General features: G+C 42.8%; 1 protein-coding gene and 1 long non-coding RNA gene across 3 annotated transcripts in view; one reads left to right on the forward strand and one right to left on the reverse strand.

Annotated features, from left to right (window-relative positions):
- Positions 1 to 9,664, forward strand: part of LOC129187344 (aryl hydrocarbon receptor-like) — a 73,069-nt gene extending 63,405 nt beyond the window's left edge. Inside the window, exon 11 of one of the 2 annotated variants that reach the window (XM_054786462.1) lies at positions 951 to 9,663. In XM_054786462.1, the coding sequence (XP_054642437.1) occupies positions 951 to 1,100 (150 nt within the window). In that variant the 3' untranslated portion in view covers positions 1,101 to 9,663. Of the gene's footprint in view, positions 1 to 950 lie in introns of both variants that reach the window. The other variant, XM_054786463.1, reaches the window with a different exon arrangement.
- Positions 9,665 to 12,781: 3,117 nt separating this feature from the next.
- Positions 12,782 to 15,191, reverse strand: LOC129187754 (uncharacterized). Its single transcript, XR_008572459.1, has 4 exons — positions 14,606 to 15,191; positions 14,096 to 14,248; positions 13,839 to 13,931; positions 12,782 to 13,664 (listed from the first exon to the last, which is right to left on the reverse strand). It is a non-coding gene; the product is annotated as an uncharacterized LOC129187754 (long non-coding RNA).
- Between the last annotated feature and the right edge of the window lie 734 nt (positions 15,192 to 15,925).

A 15,925-nucleotide genomic window follows, 5' to 3' on the forward strand; every position in this document is an offset into this window, starting at 1 on the left:
ATAGACCGGTCGCAGAGGTTTTTTGTCATGTCAAACAGACTCTTTGGGCGCTTACATTTTTTTCAGGTTGCAAGACAAACTTACGCAGTTTATACGTTTTCGTGCGTCGTCCGTACATCAGACCTAACATGCACATTTTCCTGCCTGGCACATATTTCCACCCTAGAATAAGCTTTATACGCTTCACTGCTCTCAGGTACACATTGTGTTGCATATTGTTTGTTTCAGTTTTCTTGTTTAAGGATAAAATGCGCTACTGTATCACGGCGCCGGTGTTAGCAACTTGTGTATACGACTCCTTCAGAAGTCGGGAAGCCCACCTTTGCGATCGCCTTCTCCTCCGATTTCGGATCAACATTTGCAATAACAATGACTGTCGTCATGCATCCAGCTGCAGTAACACTCCCCTTCTCTCTTTAATTACCATTGGTCACTCGCTACAGGAAGCCAAAAAGCTAAATAATCCTAATAATGGATTCGATTTTATACAGCGCTTTTCAAGGCTTCATGATGAAGGGAACCCATCATTCATTCACTCCTCAGTCACACGCCGATGGTGGTATCTACATCTGTAGTTACAGCTGCCCTGGGGTAGTCTGACAGAAACGTGGCTACCAATTTGCACCCACGGCCTCACCGACCACCACCAAACATTCATTTACATTCATACACTTGTGTGGGCAGCATGGAGGCCAAGTGGGTGAAGTGTATTGCCCGGGGTCACAACAACAGTGACTAAGTGGAGGGAGCGAGGATCGAGCCGCTAAACCTCTGGTTTCTGGACGACCTGCTCTACCTCCTGTTCAGGGGCGGCAGCGTCTTATCAAGACTCCAAAATATAATAAAATCAAATAAAAAATAAAATTAAGCAATGAAAAAATAGCAAAATGGGCCAGCAGATATTCATGAATGTACATGACGTAACTTACTGCCTTCTGTTTGCTGTGCAGATGGAGAACGGCTGCATCCTGACCACCACCTACCCGGCAGGGTGTGCTGTGCCCAATGGGAATGGGGCAGCGCCTCCTGCTGTCCAGATGCCGTGCCCCGACACCCTGTCCGGCCTCCCAGACCCGCCCGCCACCGGCTTCTACCTCTGAGCAGCTGGCCCGAGCACAAACGGCCAGAGACACACAATGAGCGGACCAGCCTTATTACATGCAGATGAGACGACAAACACACGGAATAACACTTTTTTTTTATCTTTCTTTGGACATTTTTCAGCGAGGAAGGTTGAAAGTCATATTATCATAAGAGTCCTTTGTTTACTTGTAATGCAGTCAAGATGCTCACTATGTCATAAAAGTACATAATAAGCCAGGAAATGTTGGTGACAACAAATTCAGGGTTTTCTTCCACATAGTGAAGGAGTCGCAGATGAACCAATAGGGGGGCTTCAGCTAAGGGTGGTGGGGGTTTATCTGCGCTTCATGAATGTACAGACACTCAAGCGGAAAAAAGGAAATTTAGCACGAAGTATAACTTACTTTATCCGTAACGTCCGTCAAATATTCCCACCGGCCACTCCATTAGGTACACCTGCACAGGCCAACAATTCCATCCAGTACAAAAAAATGTGCCTTTATACTTCTAATAATGCTCACTTTTGATGTTTGTGCTTGTGTTCGTGCTTTGCAGTGGTGTACACTTGCTGTGCGTCACACCGGCAGCTGTTGCTAATATTTTGGCCCTCAGTCATGGCCAGTGTTGGGCAAATGACGTTAAAGAAGGTATGGTCGCTAGTAACACTTGGCTCTGGTCCATCATGTACATCTCACGCGTATGCTCTTGCCTGTTACATCAATGACATTGAAGTAGTACGTGTACATCTATCGCCACACACGGCTTTGGACTGTACCTTATGTGCCGTTCGTGAACGAGTCTAGTTCTTTGAGCAGCTCTTTTAAGCGACCAGTGAGAACCGATTCCCAGTTGCGGTTGCCGTTGCAGTTGGCTGGGTCTTGTATCTCATGTAACTGCATGGGAATGTGTTCTCATCGCTCACTTATAAGAGCTGTTCAAAAGACTCAACTCGTCAGTGCATAGTAACGCACCACAGCTCATTGTCTGTAACGATAACGCCGATGTGACATTTGAAACAATAATTCATCAGACAGTAATGCTGTTGTTAGTATTTTTTAGTATTGTCACGGCTGACATAAGGGGGAGAAAAAAGATGACTTGATAAAAAGGGATTCTAAAGAAGAAAGTTCTTGATTTTGTCACATGCACACAGTAGCAGTGACTGGGATGCAGGAAGCAGGATTTGAACTGAGAATCTTCCGGTTACTGGACCACCTGCTCTACCCTCCTGAGTCAGGCCTCCATTTTTAATTTTTAGTTTTTTCCTATAGTCATTGTTTATGAAGCCTTAAGCCCCAAACCCCTGGTGGCACACTGCCCTTAGTTTACAACATGAGTGGTTGAAAATATGATAACTACAAAAGCACCCTGAGAGCGCAGACCTGCGCCAAGCGCCGTAGTTCCCCCATATTGTGATGTACACCATAAATATTTGTCCTGCATTTATTTTATGTACATATTTAGATTTCTTGACCATGAAAACAGCATTAGCAATTGGATTCATAATGATTTCGATATTAGTTCAGTAGTTATTCACAAAAATGTCATTTTCCGTAATGGCGGTTTGCTTCTGGATCTCGCACTATGGCTTTTGAAGAAACAAATCCGTTGGCACACCCCAGATTCTACAGTGGCTTAGCTATATATAATGGCGCTAGTTGCATGTTTATAGCTTCATTTGTTGTCTTCCTACTATTACAATTCCAAAGATCTCTTTATTTTTGCATATTTTGGATCATGGTATCGGAGTTATTCCTTTATCTGGATCAGTCTTTGATATTTTGGAGTTGGAAACTTGCCCTGTATTTTTTTTCCCAACTGCTCTGACCATATTTTTTCTTTTTTGTGGAGTTATATGCACAAATGCTGAAAATGGTCCTATCTCGCAATGTTAAAGAGTACTTTTTAAAAATTCCTGGCTCACCCCCAAAATTTCACCAGTTCTTCCATATCCCATTTCCCACAATTCCTGAAAATGTCATCCAAATCCATTCAGAACTTTTAAGTTATTTTGAACACAACCAAACAAGCAGATAAACGCCGGCAAAAACATAACCTCCTTGGCGGAGGTAATAAATATGAAATAAATATTAGTAGAATGCTCTGCACATTCCAAGCACAATAATATAAATGTTCAATGTTAAATTGTGCACGATTCGCTGAGGAATGACATAAAAATATGTCCAAACTCTGCATCCAGCCTTGGATCATGTATCCGGATTTGCACCAATGTGTAACAGTCGAAACGTCCCTCCCTGCAACAACGTTTGCTGTAATCCTGTGTGCCAACAAACGGACACAATTACATAATCTTCTTAGCAGAGGTACAGTCACGTCAGTCATCGAAAGTGAGCATTATTGTGGTAAAGACACACTTTTTGGCTTCTTTGCTCTGTCACGCAACAAGAATGTAGCGCTTCACGCCGTTTCCTTGTTGAACGCTGGTCAACATTGAGATTCTATGAAAGAAAAACGAGGCTTTGGACAAAATCCTGCACTTTATTCCAAGCAGCTCTGCAGTCGGGGACACAGAGGCGGAGGTGCAAACAAACCCTGATTGTTTTGTTTTGTGTTGATTTCTGAAGTGATCGATGCTCAGTCCACTTTCGATTCTTCGTTTTCCGATGACGCACTTCCGTACAATCGTTGCGTGTCTCTCTTGATCTTCCTCCAGTTGAACTATCAACTATATACATGTATAGATTTTTGTTTTTGACAAAGTGGATCAGCGTTAACTGATTTCAGGCACCATTTTGGGGGGCTGGGGAGCCGGCGTTTAAAAGCATTTACTGTAAAACGACTGACTTGATGAGAGGTTTCACTTAGGACAGGGGTGCCCAAACGAGGGTCGCAAAGGGGTCTTTAGAGACATGACACACAGACTTTCAGGCACCAATGTGGTCACCACCTACAGTACGTATCCCTTATGGCTGTGCGTACCCTCGCAGTAAAAATCAATGGGCCTTGGGCCACACCTTAGCCACCTTTGGTTTAAAGTTTCTGTCCTGCGGTGACGATGCATTGTTGAAGTCTCATACACAAAAATATAAAAAGTCAAAGAAGAAACTTGGTCATGCAGTAGGTTTTCACCCTTTATGGCCACCGTATTTCTCGCTCATTTATGGGACTTAATGGACTGCTTCTGAATATTCCCATCCTTCCAGGTCATTGCATTTTCAGGGCATTAGATGGATCGCAACTGGACTGTTTAGGTTGTCTTAAAAGATGTTTGGCCTCTCATCCCAGCAGGCTTCATCAGTTCATGCTCAATGACTAGGTAGGACAGCTCCAGCTGCCTGAGCTAGTCTAGAAGTGATAGCATCCGGGCTGTTCAGGTTGTCTTAGACATTTGGCCTCTCATCTGAGCAGGTTTCATCAGTTCATGCTCAGCTACTAGGTAGGACAGCGCAATTTGTCCTATCTAGTCTAGAATAGATCGCAACCAGGCTGTTCAGGTTGTCTTAGATATTTGGCTTCTCATCCAAGCATCACTTCATGCTCAATGACAAGGTAGGACAGCTCCAGTTGTCCTACCCGGTCTAGAATCAATTACAACTGGGCTGTTCAGGGTGTCTTAGAAGACGTTTGACTTCTCATTCGAGCAGGCTTCATCCATTCATGCTCAATGACTAGGAAGGACAGCTACTGTTGTCCTATCTCTTCTAGAAGTGATTACAACACGGCTGTTCAGGGTGTCTTAGAAGACATTTGACTTCTCATCCGAGCAGTCTTTATCAGTTCATGCTCAAAAACTACACAGGACAAACACAGCTGTCCTATCTAGTCTAGATTTAATCTCAACTGGACTGTTCAAGTTGTCTCATCCGAGCAGGCTCCATTAGTTCATTCTCAAGACTTGATCAGACACCTGGAGCTTTCCTATATAGTCAAGAATCGATCACAACCAGACTGTTTAGGTCATATGTGTCAAACTCGTGCCCTGGAGGGCTGAGACGCTGCAGGTTTTCTCTCCAACCAGTTTCTTCAGAAGGTGATTTAATTGATGAGCTCCTTCCCTCAAACTGAAGGTGTTGATCATTAAAATCACCTGCTTTAGTGACTGGCTGGAAAGAAAACCTGCAGTGTCTCGGCCCTCCATGGCACGAGTTTGACACCCCTGGTTTAGGTGGTCTTAGAAGATGTTTGGCTTCTCATTCGAGCAGGTGTCATCAGTTCACGCTGAAAGACTTGATCGGCCAATTGGAGCTGTCCTATCCAGTCAACAATCAATCACAACCGAACTGTTTAGGTTGTCTTGGAAAATGTTTGGCTTCTTATTTGAGCAGGCTTCATCAGTTCATGCTCAAAGACAGGATAGGACAACTGGAGCGGTCCCATCTAGTCTAGAGGCAATGGCAACCGGGTTATGCTCAGGTTGTCTTAGAAGATGTTTGGCTTCTCATCCGAGCAGGCTTCATTGGTTCATGCTCAGTGACTAGATAGGACAGCTCTAGCTGTCCTATCTAGTCTAGAATTGATCACAACCGGGCTGATCACGTTGTCTTATAAGATGCTTGGCTTCCCATCCGAGCAGGCTGCTCAAAGAAATATAGCTGTCCTATCTAGTCTAGAATGAATCACAACCAGATTGTTCAAGTTGTTTGACAAAACGTTTGGCCTCTCAACTGAGCAGGCTTCATCAGCTCATGCTCAGAGACTTAATAGGACAACTGGAGCTTTCCTATGGAATCTAGAATCCATTGTCATCAGACTCATCAGGTTGCGTAAGAAGATGTTTTGGGTCTCGTCTGAGCAGGCTTAATCAGTTCATGTTGAAAGACCAGATAGGAGAGCCCTAGAGGCCTCAGTCCATTTTATCTTAACGACTCGTTTACCACCACTCTGAAGACAACGTGAACGGTCCAGTTGTCATCCATTCAACGCCCTGAGGAGTTTATGGAGCGGTCTGTTTGCAGTGTCATGTGACTCGAGCCTTCAAAGCCGGTGACCGCCTCGGCGAGCAGGGCTTATTATCAGGTAGTGGAGGGGGTGTGAGGAGTGAAGTGGGTCGTCTGACATTACGATGCATTTTCTTGAACGATCATGACCGCGACGGAGGTCGAACACAATCTGTGAGCTGATTGTTCCGATTGCACTGGCATTTGTCCCACAAGAAATGACTGAAATAATCTGCTCCGGAGTAAAACTGTGGCCGTCATAAGAGCTTGAATAACTACAGGCAATGTTTTTTTAGGCCCATTTAAAGCAGCGATAAACGACACAAGTGAAAGAGTTAAGGTTTGCCTCTTTAAAATGAAACAAACACTTAAACACGCTACCTTTCATAACTCGCCAGCGGGCAGCGTGATGATAGGTTCATCATTTCAGGTTTTTGTACGACTTTTCTTAAGCATTTTTTATGTGCTCCCCAGGCGACTGCCCCCTCTTGACGCTACGCCACTGTTGTGTCATGCTTTTCGCTGCCATCGCAGTGACGTCCAGGGATGGGAATAATGATTGATTGGTGGATTATTGTTAAGATTATTGATACAACTGTGTGGAATTCGTACAGGCAAAATGGGATGCAGTACTTGGATGCAACTGGCAGGGGCGCTGTTGATCCGGTCTCAGCTAGTTTCCCGTCTCAAAAAGGACCCCAGCTATGCTATAAAACAATGCCTGTACAATTTTTGCAATATTTGCCATGGAAAATGAATATGAAAATGATATTTCACAATGAATCCATGAATGATGTTTAATTTTCCACGTACAGTAATCCCTCGCCACTGTGTGCTTCAAAATTTGCGGCTTCTCTCAATCAGGCTTTTTCCAAAATGTTTAAGTTAATAAATCATCACTGTTTGGTGGTTGACTGCAGCCTGTTATTAGTCAAAAATGTGCATGTTTAATCATAAAAATGGCGAAATGAACCGAAATAGAAACGTAAGGCAGTCAGAAGAGGCTTTCAAAGAAATTATGATGATATGTAGTATTCTACACTGATCACCAGGTTACAGTAATGTTACACTAAAGAGGATAGCCACTGCAGGAAGTATGCGGTGATAATGTGACTCTCCCAACACTAACATGTGTGAGTTATGTCTTATTTTGTCTTATTATGTCTAGTGTATTGGGTAATATGAGTGTAAAGGTGACTATGGGGAGTTATTTCATGTCTAGAGGGCTCTAGTAATGTTAAAAAGCATATTTAGAAGGTTGTCAACAGGTTTTATATGCTCTAACTATTAGGGATGTCCGACATTGGCTTTTTGCTAAGAACCGATATGCCGATATTGTCCAACTCTCAATTTCCGATACCGATACCGGATATCTATATATCCTGTCGTGAAATTAACACATATCTGTTGTGAAGTTAATGGATACAGTATCAGCTATTAGCTTCTCAACCTGGCTGTAAACAACACTGTAAAACATCTGAGGAAGACTTGGGCTGTGACATTTGTTTTAAAGTCAACAGAGTAGCCATCTACATTTTTTTGATCATCAAAAAGTCCAGGGAAGAAAATCAAGTGTCATTATTTTCATGTAGGCATGTCTGGGGCGTCCCGTCTAGTCTAGAATCGATTGCGACCGGGTTGTTCAGGTTGTCTTAAAAGATGTTTGGCTTCTCATCCGAGCAGGCGTCATCAGCCAATGCCACGGCCACCCCACTGGCCACCACATAGCTCCGCCACTGACATTACATTTTTATGCCCATATCGGGCCGATAATATGGGTGGGCCGATATTATCGGACATCACTACTAACTACAAAAATATTCCATTTAGAAATAAGGAATCCTACTTTGCAGAAATTCTCTCATCAGAGTCGGGTCAGGAACCTGTTAACCGCCATAAACGAGGGATTACTGTAGTTGATCAAGGGCACCAAATGAGCACAAGAGAAGATGGATATATGCAAGGCGTCTACTAAAAAGATTGTATCAATCTTGGCGTTTGCAAAGTTGCAAACCGGCCTGCGCACTCTTCTCCTTTCCCCCCCCCAAATACGCTCACCCGCCATGTGACTTGTTGGAGTCGTTTAAGAGAGGAAAAGAAAAACCAAATGTGAGGATTCAGTGGAGATCCCTGCAAGGATGGACACAGTTGTGAATGTTTCTTATTCCTATTTTGTTTTTGTCGTTGTTTTGAAAGAAAACGACCATAAAGCGACATGATGAGAGGAGTAGGAGGAGGAGGAGATGCTGAAAAGAGATTTCCATTTGAATTGTTGCGATAATGTCATTACTAGTGGTATGAATACTGTTCTTGTTGTCTATGTTTTATGTGATACACACGTGGTTACATACTGTATGTCATTCAGATTGACTTCCCTCGCTCTCTTCTTTTTTTTTCTACAGCAGAAGTGTTTGCTCTATTTAATGTGACTTCTTGAAGATGTGAAGACGTGTTGTGTACATACATCCAAAATGCAGCTTTGACAATGACAGGCGTGTACATACCGTAGTTTTGCCGTCACTACTGTAGCTCCATGCACTGTTTTCGCAAACAACACTTTGTCCCTTTTTTCTTTCTCTCTTTCTTTGCTGTTCTTTTGTTTTGGGAAAAGACGTGTAAATAGTGCTGATCACGAGACCAACACACTGGACACGACGACAGCCTGGAAAAGGTGCCATACTGCTGAGTCTTCTACCGTATAGGCGATAATAACACGCGGGAAGGGAAAGTGAAACACGCTAAGGACAGGACCAGGATTGTTTGGTGGGCAGGTTTGTCCTTTTAAAACGTGCGTCCTTCCTTCTTGCGAATAAATAAAAAAAGATCTCAGTGATCACGTTGGGGGGGACGGAGAAACACACCAACATGTCACGGGGTGCCCCGCAACCTTTTGTCAGTGACGACTTACCTGTGGAGCCCCAACATGTGACGGTGCTTTGTGTAGCATTTTAACATCAATAAATCATTGCCACACTACCTTTACGGACTTTGATTTACTGTGTCACGTACACCGTTAGATGGAAATAGATTATGGGTGATTTTTTTCTCAAGATTTCTTGTTCAGAACAAAAATGCCTCGTGGGCACGATAATAAATGAATTCACTGATCGCACAATAAATGAATAATTTTGCCACCCGCCGTCGGCCACCGGTCGAAATCGGCCGTTTTCCGTGAAAAGGCATGTGATTCCCATAAACGCCTTTCAATGCCGGTCACAAACGCCGATAACCTGTGGCTCGTACTATTGCAGCATGCAGCCTGCAGCGAGCGTGTCCCGCCCTCTTTCCTTCACACTGCGCAGGTGTGCCAAACCCAAGACAAACATGTCTGCTGTGTGGAACTTACCTGCTGTTGGTGAGACTGTTATAAATGTTGCACCCTGCAAAACATGCCACGAAAAATATCTCGCCGGGTTAAAAAGCTTGAATTTAATTTTTTTATTTAACTTTTGTCAGTCAGTCTGATAGCCTCTTTGTCTGGATGGGTGGAGGCGGAGCTGCTGCATACACACAGAGTGCAGAAGAGTGTAATCTAGTAGAAATTATATGAATAGATTGCAATATATTGTCATACAGTCTTTTTTAGATTTTTCATTGCACTTTTCTTAACAGTAATGTTAAAGTCTCGCGTCTCGCGTATCGTCTTGTGTCTCATGACACCCCTAAAATAGATGGATCGAAAATATTGACAAATGATTCATTCATGAATTGGTTGCTGTCTTAAAGCACTGGAGTGCACGACTTGGCTGCAACCAGAGGAGGTGCTGTTGATTTAGTCTCAACGCCTTATTGTATTATTTATAATGGGGGTGTCCAAAACTCCCTCGCTCCAGCCACTTCGTCCAGCTCCTCCCGGCGGGTCTCGAGACGCTCCCAGGTCAGTTGAGAGACATAGTCTCTCAAACATGTCCTGGGTCTTCCCCGAGGTCTCCTACCGGTCGGACATGCCCTGAACACCTCCGCAGGGAGGTGTCCGGGAGGCATCCTGACCAGATGCCCGAGCCACCATCTGGCTCCTCTCAATGCGGTGGTTCTGCTCCGAGTTCCTCCCGGATGACAGTGCTTCTCACCTTATCTCTAAGGGAGAGCACAGCCACCCTACGGAAAAAACTCATTTCGGACGCTTGTACCCACCATCTTGTCCTTTTGGTCACTACCCGTAGCTTATGACCATAGGTGACGGTACGAACATAGATCGACCGGTAAATTGACAGCATTGCCTTTTGGCTCAACGCCCTCTTGGACAGGTGCAGAGTCCGCACCACTGCAGATGCCGCACCAGTCTGCCTGTCAATCTTGCCTTCCATCCTTGCCTCACTCGTGAACAAGACCCCGAGGTTCTTAAACTCCTCCACTTGGGAACAGGGAACAAACAGCCTGAATTAGGTGGGCCATACTCCATACCCCATACTCCCAGAGTACTCCCCACAGTATTCCTCGAGCAACACGGTCGAATGCCTTCTCCAAGTCCACAAAACACATGTAGACTGGTTGGGCAAACTCCCATGCAAAGCATATTGTTTTTGTTTTAAGTGGCCAAACTCTTTACTTAAATGTCCCGGCAACGAAGTGGAACTACGTTCTTCATCACCAAAATCCAACCAGAACTGGACTTAGAAGACCAAGTGGGGGGTAAGTCACTGCTCGTGCACTACACTGCTGATGGGGATGTCATACAACTCCATGTCAAAAAATCCAAACTATCCCTTTAATCCTATACTTTTCTTTGGTGTCTCCAGCGGCTGTATGCGTCTGCCAGGTTTTTCTTAAGTTTTACTCCATGGTGCTATCTTTTCCACCATCACCTTTTGGAACAATTAAAGACTTTGTAAACCTCACCTGTCTCTTGCCTCTGGGCCTGGGGTCCAGACACACTCCATAGCGTGACAGCTTCATGGTACTGTGGCGACCATATTTCCACTTCACACATACACATCTCACACGTAGAAGGGATCTGTCACATTCCACGTGCCCTTTCTTGGTGCCCCTGTCTCCCTTTTGATTATTTTCAATCCAGATCCTATGTTCCTGGCTTGAGGCGGAGCTGCTGAACGCACCTGAGCTTGATTGCCGACGCCCACCACTTAGGCTGACTGCTGACAGCTGGGGAATGCCGGATTATTCCTCTCAACTCCATGCTTTATCTGTGTGCTACCCTTAGACCGGTGTAGTTTCAGTTTTTCATGAGTGTTCAGCAGCAACTGCCTTCAACCGGCATTGTTTAGTATTTTCTTTTCCATGGTGTACCTCTTTGTTGTCACCATCGTCTTGTGTTGTAGCCTTGTGGAACAGAATAAATTCTGTACAGTCCTACCTGCCCCCTGCCTCTGCGTTCGGGATCCAGAACCACGCCTTAGCTACCCGTGACAGGATCTGTGTTGACAATATAGCAAAATGGTTGCTATTGTTACCGAGTAACAATAGTAATGCATTTATTGGGTATTTAAATACACTGTAAACCCGGATAAGTTGATTGTACTTAAACTATTTGTGTCAAGTGATTGCCTCAAATGGTTTAAGTAATTGACAGCAGAGAAAATTAATTTGCTCAAGTATAGTCAACTTAAATGTACAATAGTCAGAATTTAACATTTTCAAGTTATATAAACTTAAATGATTTAAGTAATCAACAATTTAAAAAAATAAATTGTGGAGTCTACTTAAAATTCTAGTTTTATTAACAATATGAATATATTAAATTTAATATTAGATTTGGGATAAGAAAATTCCAATTTCATTCTTCTTTTGTCAATGACCACACTATGCAGTACATTTTATTTAGATACACAAAAAACACTACACACAACACAACAAACACGATAACAGTAAGACCTTGCTTTCATAAAATTATCAAAATGGGTCTTTGCCAACAATTACAACAGTATATTCTTACTTTTTGCTGCAGATATTACCTTACAGTACCATTCTATGATGCAGCAAACAGGACATATGTATTGAATTCTGAAACAATTTCCTTCCAAATACAACCGCAGCACAGTTTATTATTATTTGTTCTGTGAACAATTTTCAAGTATGAAAAAAACAACACTGACCATGTAGCAGCATAGTGCGAGTGCTAAAGGAACAACTCTATGCTTTGTGTGCCACACAAAGTAGGCGTTAAGAATAACTATGCAGCGAGGACCAGAGTTGGTAAAAAAAACTGCAACTTTCTCCATGTGTCCTCTATAGAATTATTTCAGTAAAATGAACAATACTAGACATATGCGGTACAAGAAGTATCACATACAAAATGAGCAACTGCAAGAATATTTGCTCCAGTCAGTACAATGTATTTGTGCAACAATCCAGACACGGACCTGAAGAACTGTGCCATGAGCATAAATGTGTCTTACACTGCAAGATCATTCTTCAGCTTTTGAACCTTGGGAGGTAGCTCACTTCGACCTCAATTTAGCATTACCTGCTGAATGAAGGTAAATGTGTTTTTTAAGCACTTCGGGTACTGCAGGTGGAGTATGTAGGTAAAGCCAAACAAAAGGCACATGGCCTGAGGTAGGTTGGTGAGTGCTTCCATTACAAGGCTGCCCTCTAGGATGATCCCCACTCTTGGGGGGTTTAGTTGTGGCCATGCTGGGCTGGCTGGGCTTGCAGCGCTGGTGTCCTCATAGCAGAGGATTCCCACGGGAATGTCCACGGAGGCTCCCTCATTAAGATTCTATAATGCGAGAAACAAGACAAAAAGAGGATATTCAGGGTAACAGCAATTTATCTACAATCAGTCGTGTGGTCTTCATAAATATGATTTTCATCATTCACAGTGGTTTTATTTTAGATAATGTTGTGTAAACTAGCTGTTAGTCATTTTTTGTGTGTTCATGTATAGGTGTCTGTTTTGGTGTAGATCCCATATTTTGACAGTAGTTGGTGTATTGGACAGTGTGACTCTTCTGATCAGGGAGAGGAACACAGTTTTTTGACCGGAGTATTCGTGGCCTAATTTGAGCCTTTTTGTTTATTCTCTATTCAAGTTATTATTGGGATAAGTGTGTGTAGATCAATAAAGGCAATATTAGAAATACATTGGAGATGTTTGGATTGTTTGTTCATTCAGTGGAGCCGCCACAAGCTACGCATTGACTGGAAGTTCCAGCAGCAGCCCCGCAGTGGATTAGGTTTTTTGTTTTTGCAGAATCAAGACACTATCCAAGCCCTTTGAATTTTTACATAATTTGCAGTACAAAATGCAGTAATTAATTTCCTCTTGCTAACAGGAAATGTCAGGAGTGGCGGATGCCACAGCAGGAAAATAGGATCCCAACGCAAGACTAGGGCAACTTCGAAATACAAAAATAAAGTTTAATAACAAAAAGAGTCCAAACAGGCAAAGTACAAACAAAGGAAAATCCACTACGGGTAAGAAACAAAAAACACTGACAGCAGAAGGCTGTCAGGAAAAAACTAGAAGTAGTAACAAAAAACACTGAAGGCAAACCAACAGGAAACGCTAAGGTAGTACAGAGCAGGTAAGTATAAGCACAGGTAACAGGCCACAAAGCAGGGTAAGGGTAATGGAGCCGGACTGAGCGGGAGCAAGGAACAGGAGGTCAGGAAGTACAATCTGGCACTGAACAGATGCTGCTGCCTTGCTTAAGAGGAGTCCAGATTGCTGATTGCCCGCAGGTGCGCTCCGGCGTCTCCGCCCACGCCGGCTGAGGTGCACTGCGGACAAATGGCAGACAGGCGGCAGCAGAGCGACAAGCAAAGCGTGACAGGAAAGGCACATTATCAAGTTAAGTTCAATGAAACATTTTCATAAATTCTAATTATCACAGCCCATCATCCCAAATAAACAAAACAAGACTGGAAAAACTCCTATCAGAAAACTTTACTCACCAAACTGCTCTTAAAGAACATAGATGCATCTTCCCCAAGAATGACTGGAAGTCCTCTCAGGACAAGGCATCTAATGGCTGTTGGCTCAGTGCTCTGCAGAGAAATATAACACACACTTACATGTAGAACAAAGATATGCATCTTATATCAGTTTATATAGAGAAGTACCACAAGGGAAGGTGGGAGAGTTAGTTTTTGTACTATGTATGAACTAACCATCAATATCATTACAAGAAAAAACAGAAATGTCAACCCACGGTTGTTTGTTGTAGCAGGTCAGCTAACTGCTTGCCTGTCCGACCTGTCTTCCTCTTGAAGATTTCCATCAAGCTTGGACACAAACCATCAAGAACCCCAAAGAACTCTTCTTTAAGATTTCTACCAGCAACCCTGTTCAACTCCAAGTACACCTGAAAAATATGAAATATGCTCAATTTTGATATTCAGGCAGAGTTACTTATAACATTAATAACACAAAAAACAAAAGAAATTTAAAGGACACTTTCACAAACCTGGCTTTCAGTGAAAAGTGCTGGCCAGCGTTGGACCTGATGTCAGGCTCATGCTTCCCAAGACATTTTAACATGGCTTTAAACAAAAATAGGAGGGCAAAGTAGAGAGGGCTACTCTAAAAACACAATGCTGCAATTGTCCAATGCTCAAAATTGACCTAAGTCAACCTCAAATTTACACACATTCAAACGTACATGTTTCAAACTAGAAATGTTCCAGCAGTTTCTAAAACTTGAATAGAGAAAACAGCTCACCTCATTCAGGCAGAAAATGGTATCCTCTTTATGGCAGGCAAATGTCCTTTAAAAGCATCCAAACTTGCTAAAAACAGAAGAATGCAGGCAGAAATGTATTGTCCAAGGAACATGCAAAGTGCAATGACCTTAAATTGCTCTGTGAAAATTGGAAAATGGCACAACTTTCTCTGTAACCTCCAACGGACAAGCCCAGACTTGTCTTGAGTTTTGAGCCAATCACAACAGGGCAGCACTGTGACCTGAGACTAAAACTTGATAGTTTAAGTTTGGTCAACTTACAAAAAATGAGTACACCCAATGACTGTCTCATACACTCTTCATATACTCATACTGTTTAAGTAATGTGATAAAACTCATTTTTAAAAGTGGTATTTACTCAAACTGTTTGCATAGAATGAACTTTCGGGTTAACAGTCTACAAGTGTTCAATGAAGATAAAGTATCCGCTGTGTGAGCGAACAGGAGTGGAACTCCTCCATATCGCCGTGCAATGCGAGTCTGAAAGCTGCTGCAACCCAGCCCCTGACCAGCGGCAGAGCTTGGACACACTCCTCTGTCGCCTCGCAGCTACACGCATGGGTGTCCAAAGTGTGGTGAGGGGGCCATCCGGGAACGTGACTCATTGAAGAAATAAAAAAAACCCAAAAAGTGCAAAAAAGCATGATGTAACTAGAAAAAGCTAAAATGTCAACAATAATAACTAATAAAAACACAATGATTTATCTTTAAGTATAACTTTTTTTTTGCCTTTTAAAAAAAAGCTAAATATCAGAGGGGATCCCCTGGACAGCCCTGACATAAATATACAAGTTGATAAGGCAAAAGCAGTGAGCCGGCATTGTTCAACTACAAGCTGGAACATTAACTTACATACACTACCTGGCACTTAAATATACAGTCGTCCCTCTCAATATTGCAGTTCGATTATGGCTCCCTTGCTATACAGTATTGCATTTTTCCAGAAATTAATGAATGAAAAAATGATGGCTGTTTGGTGGTAGACTACGGTGTATTATTAGTCAAAACATATTGAAATACAATTGATATCTACTATTCTGGTCATTAGGTGGCAGTAATGACAAAAAACACTGAGAAATTAGATTACATTACAAATCATTACACTGAAAGTCATGAAGTCAGCCATGGTATGTCCCACACTACACAGTGGAAAAAAGTTCTCCTCCATTTCTGTGTGGAAGTGGTAAGTTTTCGGCTTATTAAGAGACATAACTTAGAGGCTAACTGGTTAGCTCAAAAGCTTGCTGGCTGTCTGTGACTGTGGGATACTTCATCATTTGTCATATAAATGATTACGTA

This window comes from Dunckerocampus dactyliophorus, chromosome 9 (genome assembly GCF_027744805.1).
Source record: "Dunckerocampus dactyliophorus isolate RoL2022-P2 chromosome 9, RoL_Ddac_1.1, whole genome shotgun sequence".
Classification (NCBI taxonomy): domain Eukaryota; kingdom Metazoa; phylum Chordata; class Actinopteri; order Syngnathiformes; family Syngnathidae; genus Dunckerocampus; species Dunckerocampus dactyliophorus.